This window comes from Lemur catta, chromosome 13, assembly GCF_020740605.2.
Source record: "Lemur catta isolate mLemCat1 chromosome 13, mLemCat1.pri, whole genome shotgun sequence".
NCBI lineage: Eukaryota > Metazoa > Chordata > Mammalia > Primates > Lemuridae > Lemur > Lemur catta.
The window spans coordinates 23,971,700-23,993,895 of record NC_059140.1 but is presented as its reverse complement, the minus strand read 5'-3'; the positions used below and the strand labels follow the sequence as shown (position 1 = coordinate 23,993,895).

Here is a 22,196-nt window from a genome sequence, read left to right as displayed (position 1 = left end):
ATACACAGTGTAGAGTAGGGTTCGCCACTGATCTGACAGGAGGCAGAGCCTATGCAGTGATGCAAGTGATGGGAGCGGCTGTAAATACAGATGGAAGCTTCCCTCACTGGCCCTCCTGCTATGTGGCCTGGCTCCTAACAGGCCACGGACTAGTACTGGTCTGTGGCCCAGGGGTTGGGGACCACAGCATTAAACAACATAACTCCTCATCCCCACCTTCCCTCAGCCCCTGGCGACCACCATTCTACTTTCTGTCTCTGTGAATTGCACTTATCTTCGTAACTACTATACCACCTCTCTGTTTAAAATCATTTACTGATGAATAGATTCTAAAAGTTTCCCCAAAGCATCTAAAAGCAACATAATTCTCACAGCCCCATGGTTTCACAGAAAGCCCTCAATGGAGATAATCACCTTTGAAAAGGTAGCTTTATTTCTTACAGCAAAATTCCATCAAGACACTTAAAATCCATGTATCTCTATAGAAACCTTGAGTGCTAAACAAACAATTTATCATTTTGTTCTCAGAATTATGTGGTTATCAGTGGATAAAACTGTGGCACCTGGGGAAGTTTGAGTCCAGAAATCTATGTGGGTAAGTTATTATTAAATCTCACACACACACACACACACACACACACACACACACACACACACACACACACGAAAACAAATGAATGAACAAACAAGCCCTAGCATCTGATGAAAATACCTGCTGTTAAAAATGTGTTCTATTCGGGGGGAAGGATCAATCCTTTCACCCAATAAAAAAAAAAATGGCAATAAAATTAAAGCAATTAAATTTAGCTGCCCTATAAAAGGAGCACGTGATGACGCTCTGACTTGCATACCTGAGGAATGATTGACATTTTCTTCCTTAAATCGTGAAGTCCAATCTCAGTTGTCAAGATCTTATCAATCCAAATTTTACCTTCAGGTTCTGACAATCTAAAAAGGGCTGCAATGAGGGAACTTTTTCCAGCTCCTGTTCTTCCCACAATGCCAACCTACGGAGAAATATAGGAGGAGGGATTAAAAAATAGCAGTATGCACCAAACTTAGGAGGAAATCTTTTGATTTTTGAAGATGAATTAAGGAAGTTCTATATGGAGTGTAGTCTAAAAGAGTTTCTCAACCCCAGCACTGTTCTGATATTTTGGGCTGGATAATTCTTTGTTGTGAGGGGCTATCCCATACATTATGGGATGTTCACTATATCCCTGGACTCTACCTCCTACCTGCCAGTAGCACACCCCCTAATAGTGACAACCAAAAATGTCACTGACAAATGTCCTCTAAGGGCAAAACTGCCCCTAGTTGAGATACAACAGTCTAAAGAAGAGTTAAAAATAACAGAATCAACCTAGTAGCCAGTGAAAAACCAGCAGTAAGTGGCCAATAAGGCAATTTTTAAATTAGTGTTACTTTTAGAGTCTGGGTATTTTGAACCTCGAGAATTTCTTCACAGAGATGTTAACAATGCAAATCAGAAGTGTTATACATGAACAAGTATTCATTTTTCCAGAGTTGTATCATTTAAGATGAATTAGTCTTTGGAAGACAAACTCCGTATATTAAATATCTGGTTATGTTCTGTCTTAAAAGGAAACAAATGTCTTAAAATTTTCAAATTCAAGTCTCGGTGTCTTAAAAGAAAGTAACCAGTAGCCAAAATATACATAATGAGATCAACAACAACATAAATGACATTGGCTATTTATATGGGGCCTTTCATCTGAGCAGTTCAAAAGGCGTTTTAAAACCAATTAATACTTACAATTGCCCCCTGGGAAACATTTGTGTCAGGTATCTTTCCTCTTATTAAAGTCAAAGCAGAGAGAAATGAAGTGCACCGACAATAAGATCAAAGAATCAATATAATGCAGGTAATGTGGTGGTCAAGAATGAAACCGCTGTGTAGAAACTGGCTTTCAGATGTGTGCATTTAGACCTGTACGCAGAAACTGGCCTTTTTACCATTGACCTTGCCCGACTGTAAACTCCCTGGTGGGAGCTTCCTAAGGAATGGACATTGTTCATATTTAGGAATCTGGAATCAATGAAGGCCATGAGACATGGCCTTCAATCATTTGTAAATGAATAAATTTTCAAAACTCACTACTTTAAACAGAAAGGAAATAAAGTTTACTGCATACTGATTATGTACTGAGAATTTTACATATTATCTCATTTGAATACCTACACATTTTTAAAACAATCTGTAAAATCGATAATGGCATTTCAAAGAAGAATTTATCTTTGTAAGATTAAGTATAAGAAAAGTGGCTTTAGCTATTATATTTGGAGCCCTTTCCAACATTACCGTAAGTTCTAATTTACGGTTTACAAATGGGCCTTTTTCTGTACACAGGTCCTAGTGCATATACATATGTATGTGGCTTATGTGGGTTTCTGGCCACCTCTAGGTGTTCTCATATGTGAATCACCACACATCAAGACACAGGCAAATGCTGCGTTTGTGAGAATGTGGGGACACTCACAGGCTATCAGCTCTATGGGAAACTGATCCATTTGTGCAAACCTGGACTTTATAGGCTATTGGTAGAGGGCCAAGAGGGGCCCCTCAGATGCAGGGACACTGAGGATTGCGTACGACCATAGGACTGTAAGCTCCAAATTCAAGTGAGGATAATTTTTTTTTTTTTTTTTTTTTTTTCCCAGTCAGAGTGTCACTTTGTTGCCCTGGCTAGAGTGAGTGCCGTGGCGTCAGCCTAGCTCACAGCAAGCTCAAACTCCTGGGCTTAAGCGATCCTACTGCCTCAGCCTCCCGAGTAGCTGGGACTACAGGCATGCGCCACCATGCCCGGCTAATTTTTTTCCATATATATTTTAGTTGGCCAGCTAATTTGTTTCTATTTTTAGTAGAGACGGGGTCTCGCTCTTGCTCAGGCTGGTCTCGAACTCCTGACCTTGAGCGATCCACCCGCCTCGGCCTCCCAGAGTGCTAGGATTACAGCCACCACGCCCGGCCAAGTGAGGATAAAAGAAAAAAAAAAACGAAACTCTAAGAAAATGTGGCTATAGCTATTCCCGGTACTGTTCAAAGTCATAAAAACTACAAAGTTTTCCACAGGTTACCAATGAGTTGAATCAAATGGCTGTGGAGAATACCACCAATATCAGTAAGTTTATATTCACAACACAACACCAAAGAGACATTCTGAGATTGTCTTATTTTAGGTGCTCTGCTACTGCTCCTTTATGTTTCCCAACTAGGCCAAGATCACTCTCTTTGGCTGTTAGACATTTGTACTCTCTTCATACATTAAAGTCAACCTGATCAATACCCAACAGCTCAGGTTCAGATGTCCCCATTTTAATCTGTAACTTCTTCCCCAAGTTCATGGGCTCAAAATGCCCACTTTCAGCTCTCTCTACTAGTACCAAGCCCTGAAGATACGACTTCTTCTGTTTCTTGACTCAATCTGCTCATTTTAATTCCCACAGCCATCACCTGAGAACAGGCTGCATTAATCTTTTAAAAACACAAAACAAACTCTTTGGCTAATTATAATCAGTGCAAATGAATTTGAAAAGTAAATCAGTACTAGCCACGACCACAGCACTTTGATAGAAGCCTTATTACATGTTGATGCAATTTCTTTTTGAACTTGAGGGGGTGTGTGTGTGTTCCTAAAGAAACAAACTCATATATTTAAACAAAATGAGTTTAATATGAACATATTGTAATCTGTTTTCACTTACTATTTCACAAAAAAATATTTATCTTAATGGCCACATAATATTACAGTATATATGATCATTTATTTAACAAACCCACTATTTGTGGATGTTTAGGCTATCTCTAATATTTTGCTATTATAAATAACACCATGTTAAAATATCCTTGAAGCTACATCTTTCCAAACAACCTTAACTATTCCTTAAGATAAATTCTTAGATGTGGAATTGCTGAGAAACAGGTATGAACATTTTCAAAGGAGGTTGTTAAGTTCTGCCAAACTACCCTCCAGAAATATGATACCAATTTCTACTCCTACCCTATTCCCTGCATATTCACCAACCTGGGTGTTATAACTTTGTTTTAATTGACATGAGTTTGATTCCAAAAAGGGAATCACTTTCCCCATTATGACTTGCTAGGAGTAGTCAAGAGCTCCTGGCTTCCTGCCTACTGTGTCTTCTCACTACCATCCCTGTACACTCAGTTCTCAGATGAAACATCGAAAGATGGCTCTGTGCCTGGCACTGTGCACCAGGAAACCTCCTCTACAAGATGGTACCAATTACCCTTTCCAACCTTAGCTCCATGACTCTGCTTCCTTGGGGGTATGTAGTGTGCATTATATACCTAGTAGTGTGTTCCCCTGGACAGTCTGCAGTTCCCTAATTCTTCACCCACGTACAATTGTGGCATCGTGCCATTGCTCATGGTGATCTCCATGTGAATGCCTCTGATGTGCACCTCTACCTGCTGAATTCCTCACCACATATCAAAGTCTGGATCAAATGCCTAATTCTGTGAAAATATACAACCTGTTCCCTCATGTGGATCTCTTCTAACACTAATGGGTGTCATGCCACTTTTTTCTAAACATCCATAAAATTGGGGACCTCGTTCTGTGTAGAGCAGCAATTTATATATGACTTTGTCTCTTCTACTGGCTATATGTGCTGAGGGCAGGATCTGCATTAAAGTCACTTTTGTATTATTTGTATCACCTGTGATGTCCCCATGAAAGAGTATTCTGTAGAGTTTCATTCAGTCTTGAAAATTTAACAGGAAATCTATTACCATGATATTCAGGCGCCCAATAAACTGAACAGAACACAGAAGTGGCAAATGAATCTTATAACCATGAATAGACTGCAAATGGCCCATCCCTCATTTTAGGGGGGGCTACAATTTATGCATAAGTGGTTAAGTTCATTTAGCACTTCATAATAATGATAACTGTCTTTGATCAAGCATTTATTTGTGTTGGTCACTGTGCTAGGTGTTTTATACCTTGTTCAAGTTACATAACAACCCCAGAGGTTAGGTTCTATGACTTGGATTTTGCAAAAGAGAAAATTGAGGCTTAATAACATTAACCTATCTGAAATAATTGAGCCCATTAAGTGGCAGAACAGGACTCAAACACAGGTAATTCTGCCTTTTACCTCTCCTGCTGATGGCCGCCCTACCACGTGGGTGGCCTGGCATCCTACTACTCCCTCAGTCTGGCTAGCAGAGAGACAGGGGGGAGGGGGTGTGGAGTGCGGCTGCAGTTATAGGAACTATCATGCTGGTCCTACGGCCAGACATTTAAAGCAGGCATGGACAGTGATGAGCACAAGAAACCCACAGCTCTGAACAAGGAAGGTACCTGTAGTTGGGGGATCACAGTTGCTGAGAAGAAGAACTGGCATGCACAGCAGACACTAAGAGAGAAACCTGCAGCTGTACGGGGCACAGGGAAGCCAGACAAACCCTGTTTGGGCAGCAAGACTAATTCTGATCCCATCAGGTAGTGAAAGGAACTCAGAACCATCTCTGTGCTTGGCCAGTATGGGGTAACGCATGACCTCTACGTCAAGCTGTCAAAGGAAGCTTCTTGGAAAGCATGGATTATCCATCATCAAAATTTTCTTATGGGAGAGAGATGACAGTACAAGGGGGTCTTGTTCAATGGCAGTTCTGGCTCAGGAGGGCTTGGTGGGCCTGAGAGTCTGCATTTCCAGCAAGGTCCCAGCAAGTGTGGGTGCTGCTGGTTCCAGCCCCACCGTGTCAGCAGCCAGATCAGCAAGCAGGTGGGGCAAGTGGGATGATCAGGGCTCAAGGGGAGGGGTTTCTGAGAAAACATTATGTAGAAAAGGAGAAAATGTGGGAAACTAATATTTTTTGCACATTATGGCAAGGTCTAGTACACATCTGTAAAAATGTATTATCCAAGTAATACCTCTGAGCAAGAAAAAAAAATAACAAACCAAAATCAATTCTACCTCTAGGGCTGAAAAATGCTTTAAAATGGCCCAGTACTCTCTAAAATAATCAAATCAACCACAAAATCTTCTAAATGAAATATGCAGCCAGTGTTTAGAATCTAATCTGGAAGGCCAGGGTGGTATTTACCTCATTTTGGTTCTTTATTTTTACTTGCTATTCCTTCCATGAATTAGAAACCTGCTTAGTACCGATTACATTTTCCTATCTACTATAATGTCCAGGAACCTGAGCAGAGGAGATGAATGAAAGAGAATAAAGCCCCATTTCTGCTCTATTGACACAGTCCCATGTCCCCGCCCAAAATGGTGCCTCTCTGAATCAGATCCAACACCAAGGGGGCTGCCAGAAATGCTGGGGGCAGGTGTGGAGGAGACAGAACCTGGACATACACAGGCAGGGGGAAAGCGTTTCATGACTACACTGCCTGGATCCATGCTCCAAATACACAAATGGAGCTAAAGGTGAGCTTGCAAGTGGAGTAAGACCCAAATAAAAAATCAAGTTATTGTAGTTATTATAATTCAGTCTTCAAATTTAATTTACTCTCAAGCATTTTAGATCTCAGATAATCCTATGAATTGGGAGTTTTTTAAGATTGAACAATATAAATCTGGGGTTATAGGTTATGTTTTCTAAGTTGCACAACAGAGTTTTGTAGATAATTCATATTTTATGGCTTTTATGACATGTGCAAATTAACGGAATTACCTTGACAATGTCAGATCTAATAAACACCTTGTAAGTAGGCAAACGTCTCTTCTGGTGATGTGAGGAACAGAATTTGAAAGACACTGCTTTACAAAGAGCTACAGTGAGTGCTGTCCACACAGCAGTCCCCACCTTCTTCAGACCCACAAGGAAACTATGGAAACAATTAGCAGCCGGCCTGTGCCAAGCAACTTACTAAAGCTGTTCTCTAGGTATCATTTGGGTATGAAGTTGTACATTTACTGTTTTCATGGCACAAGGGTTATGGCTATAGTCCACTAAATGGGTCTCGGGTGGAAAGAGTTGAGCAGTTCTTTAAGTATCTAACACTTCCGTCTAGGTGATGGGCTGTCTGCAAGAGTTATGTGTGCACGTGATTTTGTTACTGGTCTCTGGGGCCTGGACAGGACTGCAGCAGCAGCTCACCTGGGGAGCCAGGTACAGGTCATATCTGTGTTCAGAAAGAAACAGTCTGCAGTGGGAGGGCAGGCAAGCAAAAGGGGAGTGTAGGTTAAAGGCAGGAAAGACTAAAGGTCAAGGGACAGAGGAGAAGGGCTGGAATGGAAGCTGGAGCAATGAAGAGGAAGAGAAGGACTTGGGAAATACCATGACGAAAGAATCGATACAACTAGACATGCTAGTGTTAGGAACAAGGAGGCAGGACTGACCTTCTGGGGCACCCATGAATAGCTGTCGGATACAGTATTGTGAGTGAGGTTAAATCCAGCCTGGAGCGCAGGGCACACCAACCACCATGCAGCAGCTCACAGCATGAATAAAGCAATGGTGGTATCCACATTCCATGGTCATCACCAAGACAGATTTACCTACATTATCACTGATCTCATTTGCATCCACAATAGAACAGAAAATCCCCTTGACATGTCCAAGAAGAAGCCAACAAGCAGATGTGGTACTCTGCTTTAGATGAAACTTTAAAGAGGCAAGATGGTTTAAACAAACCTTTTCCTGTGATTTAATGAGTGCTGTCAGGTGCTTCAGTACCACAGGCCCGTCTAAACTGTACATGAAGTTAACATTGTCAAAGATAATCACTCCTTCATGGGGCCAGGCCGGAGGCGGGCGTTTCTGGTATTCCCAAGGTGCTTCTTTCTCAAGGTTTGTATATTCCATCACCCTTTCAACAGAAATCATCTGAAAGACGTAAGGCACCCACATAGGTTAGGGATGGAGAGTCTGGTTCACGAACGCTAAGAGACTATCAATGAAAGGTTCATCTTTTGCACACAGCTGGTTAAGGAAAACTTGGGTCTTAACATCCCCAAAGGAGAGAAGTAAGAGATTGCTTTAGGATTTTGATGATTTACAAACTTGTTCATCACTGTATCACACCTTCACTTATGGCTACTTCCTTCAACACTACATTAAAACTGAAAGCATTAGAGAAAGGAATGCTTAGATTTTTTTTATCCACTTCTCACATCTGAATAAAAGACAAAGACTTTGTTAAAAAAAAAAAAAAGCATGCTTACGGTCACTAATCAAAATCTTTTGCTATACAAGGGCCACCTGCTATATATCAGTTAAACTGGGGTGGGGTGCAGTGGCTCAGGCAAGTAATCCTGGCACACTGGGAGGCCAGGGCAGGAGGATCGCTTGAGTTCAGGAGTTCGAGACCAGCCTGAGCAAGAGCCAGATGTCTTCTCTACTAAAAACAGAAAAATTAACCAGGCATGGTGGTGCATGCCTCCTAGCTACTCAGGAGGCTGAAGCAGGAGGATCATTTGAGCCCAGGAGTTTGAGGTCACAGTGAGCTACAGTGATGCCGCTGCACTCTATCCTGGGCAACAGAGTAAGACTCCGTCTCAAAAATAAATAAATAAATGTTAATAAATAAATCAACTGGGTGGTCATCAAACCTTATCAGTCACCTTCTGCTCTACAAGAAGAGTGAAATGAAAAGATTTCACGTTCATTGTTTTTCTCCCTTTAGGAGAAGGTGCATATAACCTGACGCCTTTGACTAGAACATTCCAAGATGGGGCTTGTGCTACCAGGAAGGCCTCATGTTCAAAACATAAGAGAATAAATGACAAAACTGATAGAAGTGGGGGTGGGAGGGAGAAAGATTAAACAAACAGATAACCTCAAGATACTGAAGATTCTTCTTTTACCAGGAATGAGGAATTATCCATTAAGAAACAAAAATAAAAAGCCTCTAAGAAATTACCTTATATCCTCTCTAGGATTTCAGAAACTCCCTCCTACAGAGACATTTATTACATCTGAAGACAGCTTGTGATGAATATAAAACCTGCTGACATAGCACACATAAGACTGAGAAGAAGATGTATATATTTTATGTTACATTAACTTTAAACAGATGGAGGAAGGATCTTAAAAAACTGTTAGCTACGATGTAAAAATAACAGTTTAATATTTTACATAAGAATTGCTTTTATGCCATGTAATGGCAGGGAGACTTGAAAAGCCTAAGAACCTTAGGATAAACGTTACCATATTCTCAACTTCGGCACTTTGTCTAACGCACCACTGGAACATCCCCATGACGGTGAGCACGTAGGACAGCGCCAAGCCCACCTGCCCAGCATCCAAAGCTACAGGAGGAGGAAGAAGGGAATAAAGTCAGCCTCTTTCTGAACCTGAGCCTAGCTCCCTCCAACACTTTACCAAGACGAGCCCTCCATCACAACTACACAATGTGCATATAATGATAGGAACGGTTATACTCTTACTATCTGTTGATTGAGATCATGATACATTGAAAAAATGGCAATTATAAACTCAGAGAGATTACTGAGTTTATGAATGCCAACAAGATAAACATACATTTGAAAAACAGTATAACATAATGTGAGGACAAATGCCATTATTCAGACAATCGTCATTATGGTTTCAAAGCCCATTATGCAATGCCACATTCTACGTCCAAGGCAACCACAGTTGGAAACTGCTAAAAACAAGGCAATAGGTCCTAAGAGTCAATGGTTTTGAGATTAAAATACCATTCTCATTGTTCCATCAGTAAATATTGTAATTCAGTGTTATTACTATGGAAGAGTTAGGGGTGGTGAAGTCAAGCCACGCACACCAACACCTGATGTGGCACTGAGGATCATGCTCTTTGCTGCTGAGAATCCTTCTCAACCTAATGCACCAGGCAACGACAGCCAATAGATCTAAGTAGTCCAAAAGGTAAACCCTAAAGCCCTAAGCTGAATCAAATGCTTAATAGTAAACTTGATTTTCTCCTCACAATTCCCAGCCACTACCAGGAATCAATATTCAGAATGTCATTTAGGCATAGAGTTCAACCCATTCAAAGAAGGATAAAAGAAACTCATCAAGACCCAAATGATGCCTTTAAATGGGTCACACTACTGAATCATATTCAACCTGAAAAACTATAAATGCTTAAATACGCTGCATTAGACCCAAATAGTGTTAATATATAATATCGGACAAGGTGGCAAGAGTTGAATTTAACAAGTGTAAACACAGCTAAAGATTGTAATCATACCATACATAGTTATTCACATCTGTACTCACTTTCTGCCAGAATCAGGGACCCAAAGGAAACGACGATGACAAATAAGGCACAGATGGCATCCAAACGCACGGCGAACCATCGGGACGTTGTCAAAAACAAGAACCAAGCCTCTGAATTTGTGAACCATAATATGCAGGATGAATAAATACAAAGACCGTATTAACTGCATTGAACATGACAGAGTGTTCTGCTCAGTTGAGCCACAGAAGATGTTCACACAGAGTAGGGCAGCAAAGTTGCACACTCCAGGAACCGGCAGATTCCAGAAAGCTTAGTGACACAAGGCAATACACAACGCACACACACAAACAGCACCACATAGAAAAATGCTCTCATAAGCCCATCTCTTGCACTGTTGGGCCTTAATGTGCAGTTCACCCACTCACAGGGTTGACTGCTCCCAGCTCTATAACTACAGCGAGTGCAGCTGCCAATTTACTTTCAGCTCCTTCCACGCTTACTAGAGGGCCCTGCATACAGTGGATATTGCTTTGAGGCAAATAACTATTTAATACCTCACTAAAAGGATCTGCATGTAGTTTTTAAAGTATCATTTAATCATCAAAATACAATAAATACTATAAAGGTGGAAAGGGATTTTGTAGATTTAGAGGAAATTCCAAAGTTTCCAAATGGAAAACCAAACTTCACGAATGCAAAAAGAATAATGCACATCAAGTGGGGGGCAAATCTGATAACTGGGATATTGATTTCCTCTGCCACCCTGTATGCTCTAAAGCCAAACTCGGCACACTACGGCCTACATGCTTTTGTAAATAAAGTTTTAATGAAACACAGCCATGGCCGTTTGCTGATATGTCATCTATGCTACTTTGGTGCTACAACAGCAAAGGTGAATAGTTGCAAGAGACAATATTGCACACAAAGCCTAAAACATGTACCAGGCGGCCCTTTACAAAAAAGGTTTGCTGACCTAGGCCCTGGAGAGATAGACAGCCATAGGGCACAGTGATGGAAGGACCACACAAGCCACTCAGCGGGAAGAAAGAGGGGAAGCACAGAGGTGCTGGCCTTTGAAACCATCTCCAGAAATGTACAGACCTGAATGTAAATCCTGATGTGCATCAAACAGTTCCTGGAACCTCTCTTCAGATTTGTATGCCCGAATGGTCCAGAGCCCCTGGAGAGAAGACGACAGGTGGGAAAATACCGGACTCCGTGCTGCAGAAAGAAACAGAGAAAACAGAGAAAGCTCAGTGAGGCTAGATGCAAGGAAACCAGCAGCCTCCTCACAAGCTCTGTGGTCACACACATCCTACCACACACAACACTAAGGCTTCCTAGGCCTTTGTGCTTCAAGAAGAAATGCTCCCAGGAGCCTGCAGACGACCGCGAATGTTACCTCAAACTCTTGGTCAAACCACACCTCACTTTTAGAACCTGGATATGAAAGTCTCTATTTGATCCTATCGTTGTCTAAATTCAAATCTAGTTATAATTCCTTCCTTGCTAACTGATCCTTCAAGGTCCTCCCTCCACATTCTTAGCTGACATCTCTTTCAGCAGAAATAACTTCCCAATTATTTTTGATCTAGTGGCTTTTTTTTTTTTTTTTTTTTTGAGACACAGTCTCATTCTGTTGCCCGGGCTGGAATGCCATGGCATCAGCCTAGCTCACAGCAACCTCAAACTCCTGGGCTCAAGCAATCCTCCTGTCTCAGCCTTCCGAGTAGCTGGGACTACAGGCATGCGCCACCATGCCTGGCTAATTTTTCTATATATATTTTTAGCTGTCTATATAATTTTTTTCTATTTTTTAGTAGAGACGGGGTCTCCCTCTTGCTCACGCTGGTCTCGAACTCCTGAGCTCAAACAATCCTCCCACCTCGGCCTCCCAGAATGCTAGGATTACAGGTGTGAGTCACCGCGCCCGGCCGAGCTAGTGGCATTTTAAAAAATAGTTCTGTTAACTCACCACAATGAATTATAATTAGCTATTCATGTGTCTGTCCCCATCTTAGATTACTAATTTCTAAAGGGCTGGGACGTAGCCATTACATACTAGTAACTAACATAGCACCTGGCACAGGAGAAGTACTCGATAAGTAAGCTGAGTGGACAGCATGTCACCTCCCTGCATCCAGGGGAATCTTCTGTGCACACTTACGTGGGAAGTCCTGTATGATCACCACGTACCTGGTGTTGCACTGCTCATAGGACCTGCCCAGTCAAGACATCTTTGCATGGTCCAGACTTCAGCTCCATGAACCTGATGGATGTTTCTATAAATTGCCTTGCTGAAAACTTGTTCAGATGTTTGGAGGTCACTGTGGCATGTACCATTGCCCTTTTCAGAATGTGATTGTGGCATAAGTGGATTCATCAACCTCATAGAATTCTTTTTTAGGTAACTTTGTTTTGGTTGGGGACCTGATATTCCACACTTAGTCATTTGTTTTGAGCACACTCTTTTATGACCATGGAGGCATGCGTCCCTCTCACACATCAGGGGAATGCACAGGGCAGGGACAAGTCCCTGAGGTTCCAGTCTCCAGCAAGATTGAGGACCTACTGGGGCAGGGGCATACTGGGAGCACGTGACCTGGCACATTGTCTTTAACATTCTTGCCCAGGATGATTACTTTGCGTTTGTAAGTAGGAAACACTGATGTATCGCTTTATGCAGCTCCAAGAGAAGATCAATCAGTAAAACACAGGGTGTTTGGGAGAAGTGAAGATAATCTATCTTATCTGAAGCTGCTTATGTTTGATAAAATAACAGAGGTAAAAAACAAATCAAGGGAAACCCTCGAACTTATTATCTGGAGCTAGCTCCTCAGTCTGGCACCCGAGTGTGGCAGTCGGCTCAGTATGGATGTGCTCTCTCTGCACGTGGGCACCGCACGTGTTCCTGGGTGCTGGGGTCTAAGTGTGCCCAGACACAGCTTTCTCTTACCCAGCTCCACAAACAAGGAGAAAGCCGGCAACCGAGTATGAGATGCTGGGCTTCAGAGAAGGTGGGAAGCCCCGGGTCGAGGAATGACAGCCTGGGCTGTGGGCCCACTGACCGTCTGCTCCTCCCCCTGGGGATCTTTCCTGAGTGGGGTATCTGACCTGGGGCCCCAACTGTTAGGGGCTCTCTCCTGTGACACTGCTATAAGAAACAAGACTTCTGTGAACACAGATTTGCCACCAGGACATGATCTGACATTTCCCTTGTATCTAATTCAGGCAGAGATCCTCCAATCACGCTGCGGTGGCTCTGACTGTCCGGCCGCGCACGTGTGGTCTTCCTCTAGCATCTACACTATTTTCAATCTTCAGTACACTGAGTAACTGTTTACTTATTTTAGCTTCGACTTTGCACTTCTAAGACAGCAGCATGACAGTGAGAGGACTGAGCCCACGCTCCCAAGGAAGGCTGGACGCTCTGCAGAGGCCTCTCCTTCACACCCCAGCAGACATTCCACCCAGCTCTGGGACTTGGTCCGTCTAGAAACAGGGTGCTTCCAGGATAACCCAACAGAATTCCAGGCCCCATTACCCGCACCAAGGGAGTGCTAAGAGTCTAGCTCCTGATAGCTCCGAGAATTCACTAGAACTATGCTTTCATTCCCAGAGCAAGGCAAGATCGTGACATAAACACTTTCATCATAGACAATGCAATTGAGAAGGAGGGAGATATGATGACCACCCAGGCAGAGTTCTTGAAGGAAATTCTACAGCATGGCGATTGTCATTTGTTTCCCTGTTATCAGACCAAAGTCGCCACAGGTTATCTGGGGCTAGGTTTCAGGGCAGGGTCAGCTTGAGAAGGTAGGTGTCATCCCAGCCCTAAACAGCAGGGAAGAATCTGAAGTCTAAGTCAGGAACTTTAACTCGGACTTGAGTAACCAAGGTGAGGCAGGAGTCAGTCCCTGTGAAAAGATAATCCTGTCTCTTTCATGCCTTAGGGCTGAGTAGGCTGCCGGTGGGGTGAACTGGGGGTCCACAAAGACAACTAATACCTAGGGAGAGCACAAACAAAGGCTCCGCTTCCGTTGCCTCTTTCTTCCCCCACACAGACTCATCAGGCTATCCTGAAGTAGACCTCACTAACACTGATGCACTAGCTAGCAGTTCCTGACAGATACAACCTGCCATTTCACAAGATCAACAGCTGAATTTCCCACGCCCCTAAGGGCTCTGGGACATACGGTATAGGGACTACGTATGTTCCCTGGGAAGAAGCAAGGCATGAAATTGGTCTGAGAGTTGACAGTCTGGCTGCAGGGTACCACTGATGCTATGTGAGACCTTCTGGTGATTATTATGTTTGTGATTCTCTCGTGTTCAAGGCACTAGTGCCTTTGTTAGTTCTCCTGCAGTCAAGGTTCTAGTTCCCTTTCTAAGCATTGTCTCAGGTAGCCCTCAAGAGCGCAACGGGGCAGGTATTATATCTGACAGAGAGAAAAATAGCCTTGAGGCATGAAGAACGCTGCCTAAGATTAACTAAATTAACCTGAGTAGGTGCTACAGTTGGGCATCAGACCCAACTTTGTCTTAAGCTCAACGCTGTGCTTTTAATGTGAGCTGCCACGTCTCGGAGGGAACGTGATCGAAGTTAAAGATTCTCATGAGTCACTGCATTTCTCCACACTTTGTAGGCCATGTTTAGAAAATTGCAAAATGTTATTTAGCTGGTGTCTAACAGCCTTCCCCATTCCTGTACCTCTTATTAAGCACCTTAAGATGAACAAAGATCCTGGGCATCTGGCATGAGCAGACTCAAGGGTCTACGGTCTGAACGCATGTGGCCAATGCCCAGGGCAGGCATTGCTAGTAGATCACAGCACCGTTACAGACAGAACTTGGATTCGGCTTCACAATCCAGGCATTGCCAGATGTATAAAGATGGGTAGAGAGACGCAACCAAATGCCATCCTGGTTTTATGGACTTTTCTATGTCTGACTATTGCTACGCTCACTCTTGCAAAAAAAAAAAAAAAAAAAATTATAGGGCCAGGCAAGGTGGTTCATGCCTGTACTCCTAGCACTCTGGGAGGCTAAGGGGGGAGGACTGTTTGAGCTCAGGCATTCCAGACCAGCCTGAGCAAGAGTGAGTCCTTGTTTCTACTAAAAATAGAAAAATTAGCTCGGCATTGTGGTGTGCCTATAGTCCCAGCTGCTAGGGAAGCTGAGGCAGGAGGATTGTTTGAACCCAGAAGTTTGAAGCTGCAGTAAGCTATGATGATGCCACTGCACTCTACCCAGGGTGAAACAGACAGACTCTGTCTCAAAAAAAAAAAAAAAAAAAAAAAAAATTATAATCAACTACAGATTTGTTGTTAAGATTTCTTTAATGAGGCCAGGCATGAGGGCTCACACCTATAATCCTAGTGTTTTAGAAGGCCAAGGCAGGAGGATCGCTTGAGCTCAGGAGTTCGAGGTTACAGTGAGTTATAATTTTGTGCCACTGTACTCCAGCCTGGGTGACAGACCAAGACTCTGTCTCTTTAAAAAAAAAAAAAAAAGGATTCCTTAAATGTCAGCCTATAGTTCCACAGGTAGCTAGGCAGTATAAGCGAGGCTTTAGTTGGCCTTCCAATCACCAGGATGAAGTAGGATTATGACTTCTTGCCATAGCAATCAGGCATCCATCTTTTGGTTGGTGATTCTAGCAGAGGATCAAAAAAGCATGATCAACTGCAGCTTACAAAAAGCAGAGGAATTGTTATTTATGGCACAAACCTACCATCCAGAAGGATACAATAAAGAGTTCTAATCAACTGGACACCACATTTCACTACCTGGGGATGTGGAGAAGGGAACATCCATATTTAACTTATTGTTACAGCCAACTGGGGTGCAGGAAAACCTACATGGTCAACAGGGGAGATGACAGAGTTGTCAGAATTTCCAGATCAAAATGTTCCCAAGCTTTAGGGTGTATGCCAGATTCAAGAGAGGAACTCCCCACACTGCTTCTTGAAAAAAAGCCTTAGTAAGTCCTCTTCTCTCCACATGCATGGGAAGTGGCCCTTGTCAGACACAAAAATCTACACCAAAGTGCTCCTTCTGGAACGAACAACCCTTCCTTGAATAAACCTTCCTTTGCAATTCAACTGTTGAAGAACTTTCCATGAGTGGTCCTGAATCATAAAACGTCTGTTGCCTTCTAGTCTACACAGAAGACTGGCTGGTGCCAATGAAATGCATAAAGAAAGGTCTCCCAACAAATCCAATCATTTATTCTCTGCCTTCTTAAAGTACTATCCTTGTAACATGTCAGGTCAGCAGAGTGATCCACACATCCAGACCACACTGTTCCACCTTCCCGCTGGAACACCTCACAGAACCAGACCTCACTGAAGTTCAGCTGGCTCCCTTGAGGACTGAAAAATTTTCTTAGAGCTTTTCTGAAACTGCCATCCACTCTCTTTTATGCAGTTATGATAAATGACTCTTCAGAGTTTATTGTTAAAAAAGAAAATATATGCCACAATGAAACACACATTTGTACTAATAAACTTATACTTCATACATAGTAGATACTAACAACCATGAGACTCAATAAGTTTCTCTTCTTGGCTTGGCATCCAGAAACCTGAGTTGGCATTCATTTGCAGTAATTGTCCACAGCAGAGGTTTTCTGATACAAAATATCTTCCTTCTTTACTTTTTGGCTATCGTCCTTACACTTCTTTTTTAAAAAGTTAACAATTTTTCTATCCTTCTTATGATTTTTTGTTTCAGTAATAATATGTTAATGTGTGCATTCATAATGAGATGAACTCTAGACAATTTCATCCTCTGTGATTACATGTGGAATAGAGTGATTAATCATAAAATGTTCTCCCCATTATTCCAAAACTAGGAAGTCAAAAAGAGCAATAGACTAAATGCATTTTTTTTTTTTTTTTTTTTTTTTTGAGACAGAGTCTCGCTTTGTTGCCCGGGCTAGAGTGAGTGCCGTGGCGTCAGCCTAGCTCACAGCAACCTCAAACTCCTGGGCTTAAGCGATCCTCCTGCCTCAGCCTCCCAAGTAGCTGGGACTACAGGCATGCACACCATGCCCGGCTAATTTTTTCTATATATATTTTAGTTGGCCAGATAATGTCTTTCTATTTTTAGTAGAGACGGGGTCTCGCTCTTGCTCAGGCTGGTCTCGAACTCCTGACCTCGAGCGATCCACCCGCCTCGGCCTCCCAGAGTGCTAGGATTACAGGTGTGAGACACCGCGCCCAGCCTAGACTAAATGCATTCTAAACTGATCCTAAGGAGATTATTTTCAGTGTCCCTTTATATGAACAGCCTAGGGGTTGGGGGTCACCTCAAACTGTTAACATACACCAAGTAGCACTGAAATAAAGGAGTAAACTGATAATAAAAAGCTTTCCTACCGAAAACATTTAATGACTGTAATTTATTAGCCATTTGAGTATGCAAAAGTAATATATTTTCCAAATATATTGCTTCTGACATGAGTATATTTCTAAGCCTTCCTTTCCTTTCTCTAAACTTTTTCTTGTCTAGCATCTTCAGGGAAAGAAAACTGTTCTGATTATTTCCTTTCTATATTAGTTACAATATAATGAAATATTTTATTTCTCAAAAAAAATGCTTATAGAGTGTCTGCGTTGTGTAAGAAAGTATGTCACGAACAAAACAGAAATGGTCCTTGTCTCCCCATTGCTCATATTCCAGTGCAATACTATTCCTCATATGCCCTTCTCTTCTTCCCCGTTCGAAACTGCAAAGTTACACCTGGCATGCTACCAGCTCCACCTGCCCTGGGGGCCACACTGACTCGCGGGAGCCATAACATTCAATTAGCTAATGTCAGAGAAATTCCAGAAGATAGCATGTGCAGAATTTCTGGGGGTCTTCTCAATGATAGCATCAACGGAAACCAACTCACACTGCCACCAACCCGAGAGCCTCCGTACTTACTTGTGGATTCCAGGCGTTTGACATCTCTTGATGTTTCTAAGAAATATCGTCGGAGATAAATGAAAATGATGCCAAGGGGAACCAAAGGTATCGCGATCCAAGGAATCACGGCCACAGCCACAGCTACCACAACAATCACTTGCAGAGATGTCTGAAAGAGCAAAAGTAGATACAGGACCTCTTTATTAAGAACTCTTTCCAAAAATACCTTACTGGGTTGTTTTATTTGGATTACACTTCATTCCTTGAAAGACTTGTTGCAATAGCAGGGAATGCTTTTCCATCCAAAGAAATATGGAATGTACAGGTTGTCTGATGATATATTACATGTAGGCCATGCACAAACACTATGATATGAACTTTTTGGGCATTACTTCTTTTGATGCACTCACTAGCTCCCCGAGGTAGGGCATGACTATTTTCCTCTATTTAATGGACTAAAAAGCTGAGATTCACAGTAGGACTTGAATCCCAAACTCTGGTGAGTTAGTAGATGCTAATAGGGAAATGAGTGAGGAGGTATCATAGATGAGAAATCCACAAACTTCAGCGATACATGGGATAAAGAAGTGGCTAATTGAAAATTCAGTGCTCAAAAAAGGAGGCAATAATTTAAACCTTCACCTTTGGAGGTGGGGAGACCTCGCTCTTGGTTTCTATCCATTGTAAACATTGACTGAGGGCTGTGTGTCTGGCTGTATATTAAATACACTACATGTATCACCTCATATAAACCGCATAACACCCCCATGCAGTAGTATTATTATCTCATTTTACAGATGGAGACAATGAAGCACACGGAGAGGAAAGTAACTTGGAGATTACACAGCATCAGTGGCAGAGCTGGGGAGCCAATACTGCTAGCCAACAGATAAAATAAAATCCTTAGTATGTGGCCAACTTTTTGCTGTTTAGGAAAAACTTTTTATTATTCAGGAAGAACTTTTGGACTGCTTTGGGTCTCGTAAGTTGTCTTTAATTTTTTCCTCTAAAAACTCTTACTTAAGGAATTACAGAATCTATCAACAAGCCCAATGATGAAAAATGTGATAAAACAAAATTTTTTATATTCCTTGGAAACCTTAGAGGAAGAGTTTTGATAACAAGAAAACAACTTGTAATGTCTAAAAGGGTTTATAAAAAATATTTTATCACTTGCATATACATTAAACTTTCCACCATTAGGATAAATATTTGAAATGTCTATTTCAAAGCCCCATGATGACAACAATAGCAAATGCCATGTATCAGGTGTTTCCTGGGTGTAAGGCACTGCAGAATGGCTCTATGAGTATTCACTTAATCATCACCTCACCCCATGAGGTGATGTTTTCTTAGGAAATTACCTTGGTCTAAATATTTCAAAAAAAAAAGGCAAGCAGAATAGAAACCCAAGTCACTGGATAATGCTGATTTAAATACACATCTTTATCAGTTATCTATGGCTTCAGGTGATACGAATGCGACTCAAGTTAGTGTTCACCTGCTAAGAAAGCACAATGCTCCCTTCTTGAAAAGCATGGAATGGTGGAACCACTCAGAGTCATATAATGAGATCCAAGGATTCCAAAGTTTACCATTTTACATGAAATACATGACTTGACCGGAAAGCACAGAGTGCTATGGAGACATAGGGAGGAACAGATGAACACTTTTTAGAGGGTTCTAAGAAGGACTTAGGACCTAATTTCACAGGCTGACTTAACAGAGTATCCGAAAGAACAGCATAAATAAGCATTTTCTGGAAAGAATCACAGCTTGCTTCCCCATGTGAACACAGGCTACTCTATGTTCTCATAGTTTCAGCATCTACACCCTTTGCTGCCAGCCCAGCGCCCTGCCCCTTGGCCTCTCCGATGAGGTGACCAGTCCCAGATTCCTGGCAAATTAGGAAATAACAGCCTGCTCAGGTAAAAAGGAGAGCTGACCATCAAAAAGGTCTTAAAATGCTTGCAAATAGATCATACTGATATATGTTGATTTAAGAATTATTGTTTGAATAAAAAAGTCTCCTAAACATTCGTTCTAAGCCTAGAAAGCAAAATAATGTAGAAAAAAACCAAAAGAAGCACCAAATTTAAATGAATATATAATATGTCAGGACAAAAAATGAGGGTTGAATACTATACTTGTTTATATATGAATGGTGGTAAAACATAAAATTTCCCCAGGAAGACTCTTCTTCTAGAATTAATATCGTATCCCAATATTATAGACTTGAACATTTTTTTTCACAAATGAAGTTTTAAATATGAGGACCTGTTTGCCTGTCTGGCATTTGACTATCAAACTATTTACAGTCCTGTAGGAATTTTTAGGTGTCTACCCACAATTTTCTTTAAACTTAGTTCTTTGAGATTTTGTTCCTGCTAGTCTTTGTGAATGTTCCACCAAAGAACATGTTTTCTATAAACAGCAGTAAAAATGTATTTATTTTATGCAAATAAATATGCCATCCATACTTTTGACTCACTCTATTCCTAATTTGAAGTCCTATTCTCTCTCCGACATCCTTATATTAGGCACAAAGTGAAATATGTATTTAATCATGATGCCACTTAATCAGTAGATGGTACCTTTATTATTTACGGTATTAAAACATAACATCAAAATCGTCAGGATTGCTAACGCCTTGGAGGAACTTGGAAGCTTTTAATTCTGCTGTTGGTCAGACTCCTAAGAATTATGTTCCAAGTTATGATAAGTACAAATCAGCTAGATTAATACTTTAAACTATTACTGACTTTGTACAAGAGGTGCCTTAATAACAAGAAACAAAGCAGGATTCTCTTCTTGGCAAGAAAGTACAAGATTTTCTCCTGATTTGAAGAGTACAAAAATTGACGAGTAGTTTTTGGTAAGTAAGCTATTTACTGATGTGGGTATAGAAAAGATTCTGCTACCTATCTTATTCTGGAAACACATAAGATTAAAAAAAAATGACCTCAAAATGAAATGACTATCATAACAGATTGTGCTGCTAACACAGGATTCTTGTGGCGGCATTAAAATTTTGAACAGACTATATAAACCTCTAAAAGTATTAAGAAATGAAGATGTAATTTATGTCAAATTATACTCATTACCTTTAATTATAGAAGGAATAGAAGCAAAAGGAAAAATATGGAAGGCTCTTAAATATACGCTCATAATCCTTCATACTCACAGCATCAGCATTTATTTCGCAGACATAAGTTGGATGCTAACATGCCACTGCGCAGGACTCAGGGAGTTCAGAGGTCAACTCTGGATCCCAGGTCTATTATCTCCATGGGACCCACCTTGGGAGGTCTTCCCTTTATCACCTGTTTCCTTTGACCTCACCCAACTCAGTTAACTCTGTTGAATCAGAACTTTATAGCTGGTTGATATTTGTATGAGGAGATCTACAGAGAAGTTCTCTAAGATTAAGCTTTCCTAACCTTGTCCTTTCTTTGGGATACACTAATCAGTCCTTGCAGCCTTCAATGGATGATGTGATCTTCTCACATCTGCACCAGCTCTCAGACCTGCATTATCCTTTAGTCAGCTCTTAATCTTGCATCACAGCCAACTGCACTTAAGAGTGAAGGATGTGTGGGTTATAATCTGATTAGAAAACAATAGAAGGCATTACGGAAATACGCTGCACCCTCTTCCTTCCTTTGTGGTCAGTCTATCTCACTGAGAAACAGCTTCCTTTCCACCTTTTCTCAGTATTAATCTTTGTCATGAAATTCAAGGCTGGAGTCCATGTCCTTTCAAAGACACTCCTTAAAAAGAAAGGCACATAAGGGTGGAAATAAAAAGGTTGGGAAAAGGTACCCTGTGAAAACTCTAACCAAAAGAAAGGTGGACTGTCTATCTGTACCACTATGAATACAGAAGCTCTAATTTACGAAGGATTCCTAGAGATAAAAGAAATATTTCATAAGAATAAAGGTTTGAATTATCCAGAAGATATACACAACAATAAATTTTTATGAACCTAAAAATATGGCTCCAAAATGTATAAGGGAAAATCCAACAGATCTCAGGAGAAATAGGAAAATCTACAATCATAGTCAGAATTTTAACCTGTTTATTTCACTACCTGATAGAATAAGCAGATTA

The 22,196-nt window shown here is 41.4% G+C and overlaps 1 protein-coding gene across 1 annotated transcript in view; it reads right to left on the bottom strand.

Moving 5' to 3' along the window:
• Positions 1-22,196, bottom strand: part of ABCC4 (ATP binding cassette subfamily C member 4) — a 79,245-nt gene that overhangs the window by 36,168 nt on the left and 20,881 nt on the right. Inside the window, exons 2-7 of the mRNA XM_045566935.1 lie at positions 18,105-18,255; positions 11,274-11,393; positions 10,211-10,321; positions 9,158-9,258; positions 7,643-7,834; positions 852-1,007 (exon numbers count right to left, since the gene is read on the bottom strand). Of these exons, the coding sequence (XP_045422891.1) occupies positions 852-1,007; positions 7,643-7,834; positions 9,158-9,258; positions 10,211-10,321; positions 11,274-11,393; positions 18,105-18,255 (831 nt within the window). The remainder of the gene's footprint in view (positions 1-851; positions 1,008-7,642; positions 7,835-9,157; positions 9,259-10,210; positions 10,322-11,273; positions 11,394-18,104; positions 18,256-22,196) is intronic.